General features: G+C 39.4%; 1 protein-coding gene and 1 long non-coding RNA gene across 2 annotated transcripts; one reads left to right on the top strand and one right to left on the bottom strand.

Annotated features, from left to right (window-relative positions):
• Positions 1-6334: 6334 nt before the first annotated feature.
• On the bottom strand, positions 6335-17397 carry LOC110353945 (uncharacterized). Its single transcript, XR_002405217.4, has 3 exons — positions 17080-17397; positions 11992-12415; positions 6335-8178 (listed from the first exon to the last, which is right to left on the bottom strand). It is a non-coding gene; the product is annotated as an uncharacterized lncRNA (long non-coding RNA).
• C2H9orf152 (chromosome 2 C9orf152 homolog) lies at positions 7501-12944 on the top strand. The gene is made up of 2 exons (XM_027450391.3): positions 7501-7729; positions 11828-12944. Exons 1-2 carry the CDS (start codon positions 7501-7503, stop codon positions 12397-12399), a joined length of 801 nt encoding a protein of 266 aa, XP_027306192.3. The 3' UTR covers positions 12400-12944.
• Positions 17398-17491: the final 94 nt, after the last annotated feature.

The raw sequence follows: 17491 nt of genomic DNA, 5'->3' as shown, positions 1-17491 counted from the left end.
CCGCTAGGCCATTGGATCTTTTAGTAAGTTATAACTGTCAAGTTAACTTCAACCCCACACTCATTTCAATTCATTGCAAAACAAATTATTTTAACTGTATTGCATAATCTTACATACAAGGAGTTTTCACTTTTTATTCTCACTTCGAGTTTCAAACTCTGCCTCTGATCCGTTTTACCCTGATGTAAAAACTTAGATTTAACTGCAGCCTTCAGCTTTGCACAGGTGTGCAGGTAACAAAGAAACCATACAAATTCAAGCAGTGAACTCTTTCAAAAATAGTGCCAGCCTAATTACCATGCTTTGATATCATCACATCATCTTAGATGTGCCAACAAACTGGGGAACAGCTAGAGCAGCCCTTTGTTTGATATAAGTTAGGATTACCATACTGACTGTAGTCCAGCTATCCTGATTTATGCAGGCCACATAAAATACTTGTACCTGCCTACGAAAGTACGAGAAGTCCATGAACAACTACAAAGCAACCGATCCTTCTGCTTCCAGCAGACCTGGGGCCTCTACCTAGCTATTTTATGCAGTGGGGCAGCCAAGTATTCTCAAGTCCCAAACTGATTGTTGAAGTTTTTACCTCAACAGAGGTTGGCGCAGCAGAAATGAGACAGCTAAGAATCTTTGCACGGCCCTCAGTTATGCACATGCAATACCAAGGCAGCCCACGTTAGACCTGGCACTGTTAGGCCTGCTGGCACGGTTATCCTTTTCCCAGTAAGAATTCTCTGGGGTCTTTAATTAGCCTCAGAAACATTAAACACACTAAGCTGGGTCAGATAAATTCCTGTGTATTTGCCAAGTAATCTGACAGTCACATGCAATGCTGCTAATTAAGTGGGAGATGTTTACAACGCTAAGCTCCACATAACACAACACTAAAACAACACCTCAACAAAAACCTCAGCACAAGCACTGGACCTACCTACTGGAAAGATATCTGAGCCATAATAATTCTCTAAAGGTCATCCCTTTTCTGCTTAGCACCGCTGGTACTGTGTTATCACACGATCTCCAGCAATGTTCAACCGAGTACTGATAACATGGAATACCACAGTACCATAAATTAAATACAATGCTGCCGTTCTCTTTAATGAGATGGCTTTGTAGCATCAAAAAATGTTTTCCTTTCTGTAAATATGGCCTGAGCTGTGGAAGTTACTTTTGCACTCGATTTTGTGGTAACCATTTTATTTGATCATGCCTCCAAATGGTGTGGAGAGTCTCGTTATTCATTCTAAGAATAAATACTCAATGTTTAAAAGCAATATATCAGGACAGCTATTATGCACTTTAATTTTACCAGTTCTGTGAATGGGTGAAAATCTGTAAGACAAAGATCCAGCAAAGGCCTTATGTACAAGTTCCACTAGAGGAAGCCCAAACCAGTTACACGGACACAGTTATATCAAGACTGAAGACATACCTTATTTAGGTGTAATCATTCCACAATCTTATTTGATAATTTAGTTCCTGATGTGCCCAAGGCCAGGCTGGATGGGGCTGGGGGCAGCCGGGGCTGGTGGGAGGGGTCCCTGCCCATGGCAGGGGGTGGCATGGGGTGGGCTTTAAGGGCTCTTGCAAACCAAACCATTCTGTGATTCTATGCTATTGAAGCTCTTAGACACTGGACTACATTAACTAATTAAAGCACTTTAATGAAGAGGAGCCTCTCATGAAGATTTGGCACAGGATTTCATATAAAAACACATAAATGTACAGGAACAAAAGATATAAGCAAAGAATTCAGATGAAGGCTCAACTGCACAATCTCAGCTATATCATCAGTTTCATGTGTTTTGGTCAATTTGCAGCCTGTATTTAATCAAGTACATAAAATCCTCCAATTTCACTTCTACTGAATTCAACAGAAATTGTTGACTTCAGGAGGTACTGAATCAGGCACTGTGAAATTGTTTCTGGTTTTACATACTCCAGTTTTACAGATGTAATTTCATTGACTTCAGTTAGGCTACTAGTGATTATGAAGGGCAGTACAAATTCCTCATGAGATCTCTGCATGGAAGTGAAGTGAAGAATGTTTCTGAATAGCAACTTATTTTTAGGACACTTTCCTCCCCTGTACAGATTTCAAGTCCATATTCATTCTCACAATAGCAGTAGCACTTAACCATCCTTTTCAGAGAACTACCTTAACTAGAGTCATTTGCAAGGCTTATTAAAACTTACACACCTGGCAAATTTCCTTGAAGATGAATTCTTAAGTTGTTTGTGTCCTAAAGCTCAAAAGCAAGATGTTGTCATCCAGATAAAACTTTTCATTAACAAGAGATTAACCAGCTCTTTTATGCTGCATTTGATTCTTATCAAACTCCACTTACAGATAAGTACATTTTATTGATTGAAAACAATCAAAGATCAATTCATTCCTGCTCAAACAATGCCTTAAATGGAAAATAATAAGGGCCAAGCCTCACACTTCTCCACATTACCCTGCAAGGATCAAAAAAAAAAAAAAAAAATCAAGGCAGAAAATCTACATAGCTTATCCAATTCTTTTTAGGCCCTATTTGAAATTAGGGCTTCTTCCTGAGATCCTCTCTGGTTATGTCTGTTGCAAGAACAAATTAACACAGGTTGATGGGTTGATGTCATCTCACAGAGCTGTAGCCATCATTACTATATGCATAGGAAACACTCTTGAGAAGTAGCTGGTGTAAAGACATTTGCATAGCAGTACCACAAACGTGAACACTGCTCACCAGTAACTGGAATTTAAGATGTGCAGAGCCAAGGAAACTTCAATCAATTTCCAAAATCCTCTCAAGGTCTATCCATGAAGGTGACCCACCTTCCATCTCACCCTCTTCTCATGGATAGTTTTATGATGTCAAAATTGTCTGAACATAACCATCTTGTTCACAATAATTTAAGAAACACTAGAACTACAAAGGAAGGTAAACAGTGAAGGAAGATGTCAGAGTTCATTTGTTTAGAAAGTCTAAATCGTAAATAACTTCAGTTTCTTCTTTGACTTCCCTCCCCACACTGCCACTTCTAAAAGGGCATCTCAGAAGTGCTCAGTGGGCAAGGACAACAAAACTACAAAATGAACACCAAAACATGACCCTAGGTTTTGGATGCTGATTGTTCATACAGAGGGAGAAATTCTAGTCCTAATGATGCAGACAGCCAACAGAGTAAGCAGCCCTCTAAAAGATGAAAGTTTAGTATTTTAATTTACTTTCCATAGCAGTTAACAACCTAAAGGAAAGTTATTTAATCCTCAGCACCAACAGAGTCAAGACAGAAGAAAAGGTTTTTAAATGAACTTAAGCCAGGCACAAAAAAAAAAAAAAAAAAAAAAAAAAATTAAAAATAATTAAAAAAAAAAAAAAACCAGCACATACAGGACATCTGCTGCATTTAACTCCTCACAGCCACCACAGTTTAATTTGACTTAGGTGAACCCGGTGATTTCAGCGTGGCTGCATTTACCACCCACAAAAAGAAAACAAAGAACAAAATCCACTGTGGTTCTGCAAAGGGTATTGCTTAGCACCAAGTACAGATGAAAGCATATACCTAAATACACACACATTACATAATTATATTTACCTAAAGTCCCCAAGAGATAACAGGGGAAAATAGAATCCTATCAAGGAAAGGTGAAGATGAACTACCTCAGAACCAGGCTCACCAAACCTTCAGAGGGACATGAGGACAGCTGGGCTGCTCTCCCTTTGATGCACTTGAACACTTCATATGTGAAAGCACCTAAAAGGTCAGCAGATCAGAAGAAACATCTCAAAATCCTTCTGAAAACTTGCTTCATAGGCACCTTCATCCCATTAGCATGGACATGCAGAGAACACCAAAAAAAGGTCTTGCATCATCGGAGTCCTGTGCTCAAACTCCTTAACCAATCCATGACTGTGGCATGCTTTAAGGTTGGGATTCCAAATAACAGAAACACACGTGCCCTTATAAAAAAAAAAAATGATTAAAAAGTAAATAATTACAATTGATTCTGATAAGATTGTCTGGAGCACAAATAATAGCAGTCACCTTGTTTCTACCTTTTTTTTTGTTGTTCCTAAATTTTCTAACAACAGTCAGTTTCTAACACTTGAATACTGTGTATGAGTGAAAAAAAGCATATAGAAAGTTACAGAAAGGGGATTATCATAGTAACTTTTTCCATCTCAGTGTCAGTTAAAAAGCTAGCTATTTGTATTCTACCTTTGCAAGCTGCACAAACAGTGTAGGACATATGCCTGTAACTCTCCACATGAATAATCTGAATAACCATACATACCTCCAGTCCCAGGTGTGCAGGAAAATCCAGTGCTGTGGGAAGCGCATTCACTCACAGTTAACTGTTTTTAATTATCTTTAAATCAACAATTATTGCTATAAGATCCCCCAAACATTTTTTAATAAAAAATTAATTTGCTAGTCACAAATTAATTAGTCTGCGATAAAATTAGTTGCATCTTTTTAAATGAGATTTTGCAACGAAGGTCAAGGGCAGTAAGCGTCTACTTCAAGTTCTAAAAGCCATTGCTTTTGGATTATGAAGTACTCTCAAATTTATTTTGCCTCAAGGAAATGAAAAATTGCTTCCATTGTGTGATGGAAGAACAGACTTAAGAGAAAATACAGCACTTCAGACTTCAGTGGATAATCAAATTAAAATCACTGAGACGACGTTTTTGAGAGGAGTTTGTTCAATTAGAGAAAGCCAAGTTTGTACAGAAACCTAATCACGGCAGTAAGTTTTCAAAACCTGTGGTATTGTTAGGAAATACATCTACCAGTGATAAGAAATGGCTCGACTGCTTCTATTCCTCAGCAACCTACAAATCTGGCCCTCTAACGTTTTAGGACTAAGGCAGCCTGCAGCCATACCACTCCAATAGTGCCATCTGCTGCGTATTTTTAAAGTGCACAGGGGTCTGCAGATGCAAGCGTGTAAGGACTGAATGACTGATTTAAACCAGTGTCATCATTTCAATTCTGTGTGTGTATATGACAAGATTTTTCTTTTAATTAGCAAAACTTAAACAGTTGTTCCATTACGGTGTAAGAGCAGAAGCCAGTTTGCAAGTTTATGTCAGTGGTGTAACAAGGATTAGCTGCATCAACTCGCCATACATCCAAAACACATCCCTATTTACTTTGTGAGCCTCTGTAAATTAGCCCTGCACCTCATTTTATGAATCATATCCTGGCTGCAACTTATTCACAAAACACACATGCGTATGTATGCACATACACACCTTGAGAGCAAGCAAAGTACAGGCTCACAAATATATACATACACACGAGCACGCCTCCTGAGACCCGGTCAAGATGCCATAGCTTCCCCTGAAAAGAAAAAACTGCAGGGTGTAAGGGGTTGGCTCAGCAACACAAAACTACTCCTATTCCTGGTTCCACTGATCTTCGGGCTTCTGTTTTCTATTCCCTATTTATATTTTTGCTATTTACTCATGCAACTTGGGAAGAGACAGCCCTGTATAATGCATTTGTGGAGCTAAGAGTGATGGCTCTTCCACAAGCCTGAGGTGCTGGTATTGTACAAATGATTAAAAATCATAATACTTTCTGATCAGATACAAACTCACATTTTAACTACAAATTCACATTTTAAATGCCCTTCTAAAGAGAAGTTAAATGTCCGTCTTTTAAGACAGAGCCTACACGTCACGTCAAAGGATGTTACCGCAGTAATTCTGCCTGCAACACACACTCAGGTTGTACAAGTCACTTTCTTAGGAGGGCAGTGAGTCAAACACCGTGCCTGGAATTTTAAAAAGCTTGGGTAACTTTTATGAGCATTAATAATGTTTGTATCGAGTGCAAGCTCAAACTGTAACGGTATTAATTAAATCACCTGCCCCAATGTAAGAAAACAACTGCCTGAAGGTCCAGGGGGAGACTCCACGTGCCACCAAGTCAGAAGACTGAAAAAACAAGGCGACTCAGGTACTCCTTTCCGCAGAGCACCAGGTGTTTGCCACTGCTGAAGGCAGGATATCCACACAGATATAGCAGAACCATGACACATCAGAACAACTCTTAGCACAACACATGATTTTTCAAGGGTTAAGAGAGGGAAGCTAACCTGAGGAGTGTCCACAGCGTCTGATAAAGTATTGTGCTTACTTTTGTGTCCCTGGCAAGGGCAGAAAAAAACTGCAGCTGGGGTAGGGAACGTGTTTTGCAAGACACAAGCACATTGGGAAGGCAGAAGCAATTAGTAAGTGAATTAAAGCAGGTTTACACCTGAGCCTGTTGAGCCTTACCAGAACTCTATGCACCTAACTCTGTAGCTGAAGCTTTGTCACCTGCGAACACACAACTTCCAAACAGGTTCCTCAGATCTGTAGATTTTGAACCCGATTCAGTCAATCATTTATAATGCAAATGCGAGCATAATTTCTGCCAGTAACTGGAAAAATACAGCACAATGGCATTCCCTCCACACTCTGCCCTTTCACACTGTTTTTGTGCAATGTTTCTCATCGCAAGGAACCTAGCAGCTGAACAATTATATTGACTCTGCTGTTTAACAGCGTTATTTTCTCCCATGCGACTCTCCTGGACCCTCGTAACGGCATCAAGTGGAGATATTTCAGGGACAGAAACTTGCAGCTGATACTTCAGACAGTCTCATACTTTAATTGACATGATCCAAAGCCATGCACTTTTTTTAATGTAATTATTAGATAACACTGTAACATGTAAGAATGTTTAAAATGTGGCTCACCACGTGTTCAAAGAGTTTATTCAGCTCTCAGTACATAAATTATTATTTCTGCAGCTTATTTCATTTTATAGAAATGCAGAAAAAAATGAATGAGTGCAACAAAGGAATTTCTATCTCTGGCTTCCCAGTTTCAAGTGTCATTGGCACACACTGTTTTGTCTTTGCACCCAGGAATATTTCAAACACATTCTGAAAAGGGAGCAATAAGAACAAGGTTGTTATTAAGGTTCTCAGTCCAGTCCCCATCCCACTGCCCAAAGAAGCTGCAACAAGAATGAAGCTGGATGAAAATTAAGGAAAGGAGAGTAGAGGGGGAAAAAGGCACAAAATACACAAGAAACCAGAGGAAAGATTTTTTCCTGATGCAATTACTGTCATGGGCAGGTCCCCACGACAGTATCCCTTTAAGAATTAACATTACTATATAAACCAGTATTATCCAGCCCTCTTTGCACCTGACTGTGTTCAATGAGGTTTTGTATTTCACTGTTTTTTTTGGCAAAGCCTCATGCGCTCACAACCTTAAGTCAACATTGAATCCAACTATCCAGTCATAATCATGAACCCTGTATGCAGGAGCTCAAGACACGCTGCACAAGAACAAGCTGACAGAAATCCACGACTTCAGAGTAGACAGCACAACTTCTGAAAGAAATCACCATACTCAGAAGAAAGTTGCTTCTTCATTTAGGAAGATTTCAGATGCTTCATATTTGATTTTTTTTTTTTTTTTTTTTTTTTTTGCCAGCACAATGAAGGAAGTGGCCTGCTTTTGCATGAGTTTTTCTTCCTTGTGGGAACAGATGGTAAAGGCTTACAAATACATAACTGGTATTTTTTCAGTGACTCATACCTCAGAGCAACAAGCTTCAGATCATGATAAGCAGCCAACCAAGATGGATGTAACCTTACTTGAGGAGCAGTATGACCATATAAAACAGAAGCAAAAGCTGCAGTCACACATTATTGTATTTAAAACAGGTATGCTTAGATTTCTAGGAAACAATGTAAATGTAGATGTAAATCTTTTACTTTAAATACTGAATAACTTTCTTTGTTCTTTTTATTCACATCTTCAAGAGAGGTACAAAGTGAACTCCTTTTCTGTCACTTCATTGTGTGTGTTTTTTTTTAATTCATTTCACTAAAAGGCAGTCTTATGGTTATATCAATCAGTTTCACAGCAGTGAAACACTAACGTGAATGTGAAACAGATGAACGTATTTGATATAAGGTTTTAGTCAGGAAAGTAGAGTTCTTAATCTTGATGCTTACTCTTACAGGAGCCACGTACTTCACATCTATCATCAGTTTATTTGTGCGATGTACTCTGCAACATTTCTGCTTTCTTGAATGCTTCTGTCAGAACAATCAATGCTGGGTCTTCTCTTTTTCTCTTCTCCTTTACCTATGAAATGCCTTCTGCAAGACTGCAAGAAGTAATAGCAAATATCAGGCATAAGCTGGGCTTTCGATTAACAACAACAAAAATAATGTACTCTCATAGTGGGTAAATAAGATACAATCTTTGAACAAAAGGCTTCTGAAAGCATTTTCATGGCACATAGCTCAGAAAATATATAAATTAAATAAATAAAAAAGTAATGAAGTATCAATCATCTACCTGCTATGTCGGACAGCTTTTACAAAACAAATATTCAACTACTTTGAAGTTTTTAGTTAGACTGCTGCTTACCATATTGCTCTGATGTGCTTTCATTTCATTTCATTTCATTTCTAAGTTAAAGTGATATTGAGAATACTAACTCCATTAATGAAGTTGTCTTTGAATGTAATATTATGTAATAATGAATGAATGTAATAATAATATGCACAACCTGCTTCCTTCACCTCCAATATTAATATTTAGCTCAACAAATGCAGAACTTGGGCTATCTCATTCTTTACATTTTCTCCTATATTTTTCAGCAGTTTTGGATTTTGGTGGTCAGACCTTATCATCAAAACAATTGAAAAAACACATCATGAGCCATAAAACAGATTAACTTCTTCAATATCATTTCATTCAACTGTCTAGAAATTGTAATGTTAAAAGAATTTAAGCCTCTGTGAGGAAGAAAAGGATATGAATACACAGGTTTATTTTATCAGGTATGAGAAGGAAACTAACATAAAGACAGAACAGGCCATCTAGTCAACTATTGCAACAACAAAACCAGGTAAAGAAAGGAAGCAGAGGTCTGTATTTAGGTGAAATTCAGATGAAACTTCAGATATAATGAATGTAGCCTTTGTGTTTTTTTTTAATTATTTTTTTTCCAGTACAGCAATAGAAGTTTAAAGAATGATAAAGCAGGGCTGTACGGTTTCTAGGAAGTTTAAAATTTAGAAGTTCACATACATGTTTTCATGTACATACACAGAACCCAAAAAATCCACAAAAACACAACCCTCTGCATTGAACTTTTCAGCAAGCCATGTGGAAAGGATTAATGTTGCAGTTAGAAGCAGCTGATTGTTGTTGTTGTTGTGCTGGGTTCTCTGTGTCCTGAGAATTAATCTTAAGCATTCCTATGGTTTGGAATTTGGAAAAACCTATTACATAGCTCAGCACTTTGAAGCTGTTACGTGAATCAGTTTCTAAGAGCACGTCAAGCAGCAACACACATCGAGACAGCATATTGCCCTCTGCTCCTTCAGTTACAAGCTTGAACTAACCAGAGCTGTTAAGAAATAATGAGTTACTAACTGGTAAGCCACCTGAAAACAACTTTCTTCTGTTCCTTCCCCAAAACACACAGCCACAGTCGCACTTCTGCCTGTTCCTGATTATTTGAGAAGAAAAGCTGACAAGACTTGAAACTCCCCAGGTAGGGGATGATACAGCAGTGCATTCATTATTCATTGGCTGCGAAGCAGAAAAGCAGTGTTTGCTGTAGGAATTAAAATAGCATTTGGAGCACTGCAGTGGCAACAGAGTAAACACTGGGCCTCTGACTGCAGAAACCTCCTCCAAGAATTTCCCAAGCTAACTTGAAGCAAGATCAACTTTTGTTACTTCACAACCGTAAAAGCACCTGCGATGACATAGAAAAGGCCGCATGGTAGACAACCCTGCAACAAGGCTATTATGTGCAATTAAAAAAATAATCCGTCTTTTCCAATGACCAAAGATCTGATTCGAGCTTTCTTTAGAAGTTCAGGGTGCTGAATGTTTGTTAATTCTACAGAGGACTTCAACACTCCTATCGGAGCTCATTGCTCAATTTTGTGTGCCACACCTGCAGCCAAGGAATCAAATCAAACCTGAACCGAAAACCAGTTCAGGCTATTTGACTTGGACTGATGTGTTACCCTGAACTCTCTGATCAGCTCAAGCCAGCCTGGAATTCTCCTGATGACCAGTTCAAATGGTTCTAGATAATACCTGACATTGCCTATCAATGCCAGTTCATCCAGGAGTGTAGTTATACCCACAAAAAATGTGCAAAGCTGCATCCCTTCAGTCTCTCAGTTCCTCCTTTCTCTCACCTTTTCTCTCACAAGTGAAGAACAAGCCCTTGCTTTGTAGGTTGGTGCTGCACTGTGCTGTTCTGCAGGCTTTAGAAGGATCTCCTTTGCAAGTGAACTTTTTTGCAGCCCCCAAGCTGAGCTTTATTTCCTGGGCAAAGTCCATTTGTAGCTTTGATTCTCACTGCTCCACAATAGAGCACTGTGTGATCTTATCTCTAAGAATGGTTTCACCCTAGGAAATTCTCTGAGCATATTTCACTGTACAGACATGTGCAGAGACACATCCGTACCTCTACTCGCCATGTCCTTTCATCTCTTCTCTCCTGGTGGCACTGCAGGAGGATGGAAGAAGTGGGCTCACGTGGTTCCCACTGCCAAGAGCCACCAAGCAGCCCACATCAGATCAACCATACGCAGACAGCTGAGGGAGCAGAAAAAATTCAGTGAAACTGTGCCGATGTCACTGCTTGAGCAGTGGGAGCCAGAGACGGTGATGGAAGCCCCTCCTCAGCTGAAGCCCTGTTGCACAGGACCATTTACTGCCAGTATATCAGCTGGTCCTGACATCTTCAAAAAGGTCCTTGTTAAATGGCATGAAAGGCAGCTATAAGTTTTTTTGTGTGCGCATGCATTTTTTAAGGCAACTTCCTATTCAAACCAGCTTCATTTCAAATTCAAGGTGACAATTATTTGGAGCAGCTATTCAGCTCTCCTGTTTCAAAACACAATCACCACTCTATTTTTTTCACTTCAATATGCTTTATAATTCATCTTGCAACAGACACAGTTCCTGTAACTCAACCCTGTAAATAAGGTCAGCATTCTCTTACTCCTACTCCTACTTTAAACTATATTTATAGTAACTGAAGTGTATTTCATTAGCACTTACAATGACAACAGCGCTGTTTGCTTATCTTTAGTATAATGGTTCAGCTGCTATTCATTTCCAAGGCACAGGCCAGTCGTGTTCAGAAATCTGATGGCTGCTATGTGTAATTAAGGTAGCATTAGAGTTTCTATCCTTAATATCTTATACATTTCTAACAGTAACTTTCATACCACATGAGAAATTAAGCCATAGAGATGGAAAACAATACAATTAAAAAATAAAATACACACCTCTGTGTTAATGACCCTTGTTCAGAAAAAGAAGAAATTTTCAGATGATTTTTAGGTTGTGAATACAAGCCTCAAGCAGTATCGAATTAAACATTTTTCTCTCTCACATCACAGTACCTATCAACACACTGAGCAAGCCCTCGTTCACCTTAAGAATTTTTGCTTACAAGCAGTTAATTACTAAAAGTCAATTCTCAATCTGTGCTGTTAATGAGTCTTAGAGTAGTGCTTAGATCAATATTGACTTGATAAATCTCCATTATCTTTTGACTGATCCTATCGTAGCATTTATGTCCTCAAAACTGAACGTGAAATACTTCTACTCCGTAATCTGGCATCAAACGAACTTGTACTACTCTCAGTCAAAGATGGAAAGAGTACAGATAAACTCAGCTGAAGAGCTTTAAAGGAGGAGTGTGTGCTACAGAAATTAGACCCTTAATTTCTGCCACAGTAATAAATTGCATATATGCAATTCTCTTGCAGGTGCACAGGAATCTGTTCTCCCAGAATCGATGGTCAGCGCTGTTTTAATTAATAAAAAAGTTAGAAAATCGAAGTCATTTACAGAACATGTTCCCATCAGAAAGGTCAGACTGGAGGTGACCAGCAATGGCAACGTGCAAGACAACTCACCGTGGCGCACTCACCTGGGAATTCACCGCTTGGCGCAAGCCCCTTGTCAAGAAGTTCCCTGGGATCCTTCTCACTGCAGGAATGGACCATGCAGTTTTGACAACCAGAGACTGATTTCAAAGGAAAGCAGCCCACTGCAGCACCAGGAATTAGAAGGTGAGGGTGAACTATCTGCACTCAGTCAGCTGGGAAGTTCAAGCATGGTGAACGGTTTCAGCAAAGAGAACAGCAGCAACGTTGCAGAAAGCTGCCCAGAGCCTCCTCCGAAATCAGTCGCTTCGGCAGTTTGGATGCAGCAATACATTTCCTCTACAAAATGCACGCCAGCTTGCCACAAGCTAGACTTTTACCCTTTCCCCAATAAAAAAGCACCCAGAATTTCCGAAGCAGCAAGGAGGCTTGGGTTGTACGTCTCACGATGAAGACCTTCGGTAATACCTAAAATTTAGTCCAAGAAAAAAAAAAAAGAATAAAGCTTAAAACAGCAAAACAGTCTTCCTAGTTACCCTGATCAACCTGCTGAAGGCCTAATTAGTCAAGGAAGATCTTCTCTAAGTAATCTGTTGCTTTTCAGACCAATGTAAAGTGACATTGTGTAATGAAGACGCTGGACTGCAACAGAAACTCACTTCTGCTGCTATTCCAGATACAAGAGCAATTATCTGTTTGTTTGTTTCCTTCTCTATTTTCAGGTTACTTGTTTTAGAAACTAAAATTTTATCACAACAGCATTTGAAATACCTGAAAGAGCTGGAGCAAAGATTAGCAAAACTGCTAATGAAGCAACTTGGCTAAATCTCAGTGTGGTACAATTTGACGAGACAAATAAGTAATGAAGCAGTATTGAAGGTGATTTATACAGTAAACATGATTCGATAATTATCTTTCCTTTTGGAACATTGAAAAGATATTCGTGATACTTCTCAATGTATTTTTAAAATCAATGAATAAAACCTGTGCTCATTTCTATTGTTGTTTTAATGGGATATAGTAAATGGCACCTTTTCCCTATATGTAAATCCTATTAAAACATACTGCTGGTTCCATTCCGCCCCCAGAATTTCATTAAAAAAACAAAATTCTGAAATAGTTATTTCATTCCCCAATACCCTACAGCAACATACCTTCCTTACCAGAAATATAACACACCTTTCTGCTGCTACAGCTGGATGCACTCAAAGGGAATGTAACCTACACAAATAAAACTGCAGTGACACAACTTCTTATGGATAAGGCTTAATGTTTGCTGTTGTGGCACAACTGTACCACAAACCCATGCTATTTTTTTTTTTTTTTAAGGAAGTTGTTATTTTTGTCTCCCTTCCTTTTACACCTTTGTCAAAGGAGACTGTCCCACGTGCTTATCAATGAAAAAAGAAAAAAAAAACATGCTACATATCGCCCACTTTTGGAGGCAAGTGGTAGGACAGGTCTCTCTGTCATAAGTTTCAGGAAAACTGAAGAGTTGAGATGTCTCCTTATTTCATGAGGACTGATTTTGAACTATACCCCTGGCAGCCACTGGCTCTTCTAAACTATTCCACATCTACCACAGCCCTAAGAGGAGAGCAAAAGAAGGATCAGGTGGATGGCCCACAAACTTCACAGCCCTACAAAGAACCAGCTGGCACACAGACATCACAGCCTATGCTTCCATTGCAGAAGGTTCATAGCCATAAGTACAGAATCAGAGAATGGTTTGGGTTGGAAGGGACCTCAAAGTCCACCTGGTTACAATGCCCTGCGATGGGCAGGGCCCCCTCCCACCAGCCCAGGCTGCCCCCAGCCCCATCCAGCCTGGCCTTGGGCACTGCCAGGGATGGGGCAGCCATAGCTCCTCTGGGCAGCCTGGGACAGGGCCTCACCACGCTCTGAGTGAAGAATTTCCTTCTTTATATCTACTCGAAACCTACTCTCTTTCAGTTTAAAACCATTAGTTCTTGTCCTATCCCTACACCCCCTGCCTAAGAGTCCCTCCCCAGCTCTCCTGCAGCCCCTTTTAGGCCCTGGCAGGCCGCTGGGAGGTCTCCGCGGAGCCTTCTCCTCTCCAGGCTGAACAACCCCAACTCCCTCAGCCTGGCTCCACAGCAGAGGTGCTCCAGCCTCTGAGCATCCTCGTGGCCTTCTCTGGACTCACCCTAAAAGTCCCCGTCCTTCTGGTGCTGGGGGACCCTGATCTGGATGCAATCCCTGTGAGAATACCCCAGTACCGTGGCACACAGTACTACGGTGTTTTGTAAGAGTGCAGAAAATTAAAGAATATCATAGAATATAATGCTGTTCTAACCCCTCTTGCCAAGCCTCCTTTTTTTCTGTGCCACTCAACACCATTCCAGACCTAAATTCTCTCGTGTCCCACACTGATCCAGCCAACATCAGTAGACAGGCAGGCAACTGTCTCCTGGAAGTGACCATTCTTACGAGAAAGGCAAAATAATATCGAAGTTCCTTAACAAAATTCTCTAAAGATATACTTCAGTAGCTTTTACTGATCTTCTTGCTCAGGACTTGCTTAGTAATGTATTTTGAGATGCCACACTGAAAAGCAGCAGCTGTTACTGATAGTGATGAGTATGCCCCAGTAACTCCTCAAGAATTTTTCATTCATCTTTAGTAAAAGCAGCAGATTGAAGACATCAGTTTGGTAGAAGCATTCATTGTGATTTTTCAGTGTTTTCAATTTATTTTTTTTTTGATGTTTTCAATAAACTGGCTTGCCACAGACTGGTTTCCAGCTCAGATACTGATTCCTATTTCAGTGTAGGCATGAAACGTCAATAAGCAATCATAAACACTTAAAGAAACAAACCAAAACAGCAACAAAAAACAGTACTTAGAGTACTTAAAGAAAGATTAGAAAGGAAAAAAAAAATAGATAAAACAGATATGAATAAGAGGTATAGATACAACAGGGATAAAATACTAAATAACCAGCCATAAGAACCTGGAGAGAAATATTGAGGGACAGTGAATTTTTTGAACTATGTGATACACGTTAGCTTTCTATTTACCTGACTTTCTTATTACAGAGTATATTGATTTGTACTCCAGCCTTTCATTATACTGGAGTGTTATTTTTGTTGCATCTCCAAGTCTGTAGACCATAAGAGAATCACATAAAGCCAAAGGAATAACTGAAAAAAAAAATCCCATGCTAGCAAGAAGCCACTATAAGAACTATTAAAAATTTAATTTAAGGTCATATTGGCTGAGTACTTGCAGTAAAATAGTCAAAAACATTTCAGTGAATGCAACTTCTAAACTTTTAAATCATTATCACAGAAATTTTAAAACGTTATCTGGCCACTTACCTATTCTATAAACCTATTTGATTAAATTAGCAATATTATTTTCTGCAAATACTTTTAAATTGTTTTTAAAGTGCTTTGAATTAGTTATCTTAATTAAACATGGACCTTGAATACTTTGATTTAAAACTCGGTGAAAGTTTAAGCATGGACTAAGTAACTCAGTCCTTTGTAGGCACTTTCATGCAAACACTTCAGCCTTTCCTGAGTGTTCTCCAGCAAACTTGCTTGCTTTTTGCTTTGTACTAGCTGGAGCTTAATTAGGAAGGGCATTCTGCCTCTGGAGAAGTCTTTCAGCTTAATTCCTAAGGTCATTATGGAAGATAAATTTCAATGAATTTTCACTTGTTAGTGGAGTATTTTTAGTTCTGAGAAAAGTTGTTATATTTCACGAGAACGAAATGTTACACAGGTACATTGCCTGAGGAGAATTCTACTTTTTTTTTTTTTTTTTTTTTTTTTTTTCCCTCTAAAGCAGCCCTAGTATAAATGAAAATGAAATAAAGGACACACTTCATGAGAAGAAAAATGGAAACCTTCAAATATTAGCAAGTCCCAGTTCCCAAGTGCACCTGATTTGCAAAACCCTTTGCTGTTTGGAGCTTCTTCATGTTTGGAGATCATGGGGGAGTAACTACCATCACTGCGTTACTCAGCTTCAGCAGAGTTTCAAGCATTGAACTCAAGACTTGTCATAAAAGCAAGTTCAGTAACAATACCCTTATTTCACCCATGGGCAAACTTGAATGATTTATGCACGTGGGGGAGCCTGGAATCCTGAAATTCTAGTTCAGAGTCGTGTTCATGAACCACGGTACCTGTGAAGTTCACATTTTCTAAGCTTCAGAATGCAGCACCCCCACCTAGCTCCATGACTGAGTAAGGAATATGTTTTACATAAGGACTGACCTGCAGGGCCATCTGTTCTGGAATAAGTAATATTCTTGGGCAGCGCTTTAACTTTATCAGAGCAGTTAGAAGAAAATCCCTTAGCTGCTGGGACAACTGGGCTCAAGAGAGTATTAACCCACAAGTTAAAGCATTCTTTTAATGGGTTACACCAGAAATAATGATGTCTTTTACAGGCCCCAATAGGGTTCCAGGAGCAAGCTGAATTCTGATTTTTGGGTACACCTGGAGCCAGGAGTTGGACTCAATGGTCTTTGTGGGTCCCTTCCAACTCGGGATATTTTGTGTTGCTATGAGCTGCAAACTTTTGGGAGTCTCTGGTGCAAGTGTAACACCAGACAGCCCACCTGGCCTCACAGCCTGTTCCCAGCAATGGGGCATTACAGGGACGGCAGGAGGAGGTAAAAGGCATGCCTATGGACCACAACACACGATGTATTTCTCCACTCAGGTCTCTGAAGCCAGTTTAATTTTAACACCCACACAACAAGCACAAATCTGTTCTCCAAACCATTTTCGAGGGGACAAGCAGACATTGATTCTTGAAAGAACTCTACAACTCAAAGTAAATGAGTTAGAAAGTAGGTGTGTGGTTTATTTTGGCATCGGGTGCATGTGGGATAGCTCCCAAGTGCATGCACACCTTAACACTTGACTTGCTTTGGTTATATACAGGAAAAAGTTATATATGCATGAAGTTTCCCAGTACACCTATACATATGAATAACCTATCCCTGCTTTGTATTAAAATTAGCTCCAAGAAGTCATTTCCACAAACTCCTCCCATCTGTGCCTGCTGGTGGTCATTGGGGGGGTCACAGGGATGAAGGCCGATAACTCCTCTTCATCACCACTGCTTGACCCCCTGCCTTTGTACAGACTCACCTGCTCCTTGGCTCTTGTCCAAACCATATGGTTGTTCTCAGCTGGTTTTTAAGACAGGTCTTCCCCATTTTTGTCAGGAAACATCCTCTTGGGAGGGGCCCTGAGACTCCTCGTTTGGGTTCATTTGCACAGCAGGTAAGCAAAGACAACTCAGCAATGTCTATTGGAGTGCGATTAAGCAACCCCCCCAGCCTTTCATTCCTGGCTTCAAAAATTACGATTGCTTTATTTAGCCATTTATTTAATTTATTTGATTTATTATTTGATTTATTTATTATTTAATTTATTATTTAATTAATAATGCAATTAATTAAATTTAATATTATTTAATTAATTTTTTTTTATTTAATTAAACATTTAATACGACTAAGCAAGCCCCCACTCTTTCATCCTCTAATTTCAACCTAACATT

Source organism: Anas platyrhynchos, chromosome 2 (assembly GCF_047663525.1).
Source record: "Anas platyrhynchos isolate ZD024472 breed Pekin duck chromosome 2, IASCAAS_PekinDuck_T2T, whole genome shotgun sequence".
Classification (NCBI taxonomy): domain Eukaryota; kingdom Metazoa; phylum Chordata; class Aves; order Anseriformes; family Anatidae; genus Anas; species Anas platyrhynchos.
This window is presented reverse-complemented; position numbering and strand designations above follow the sequence as displayed.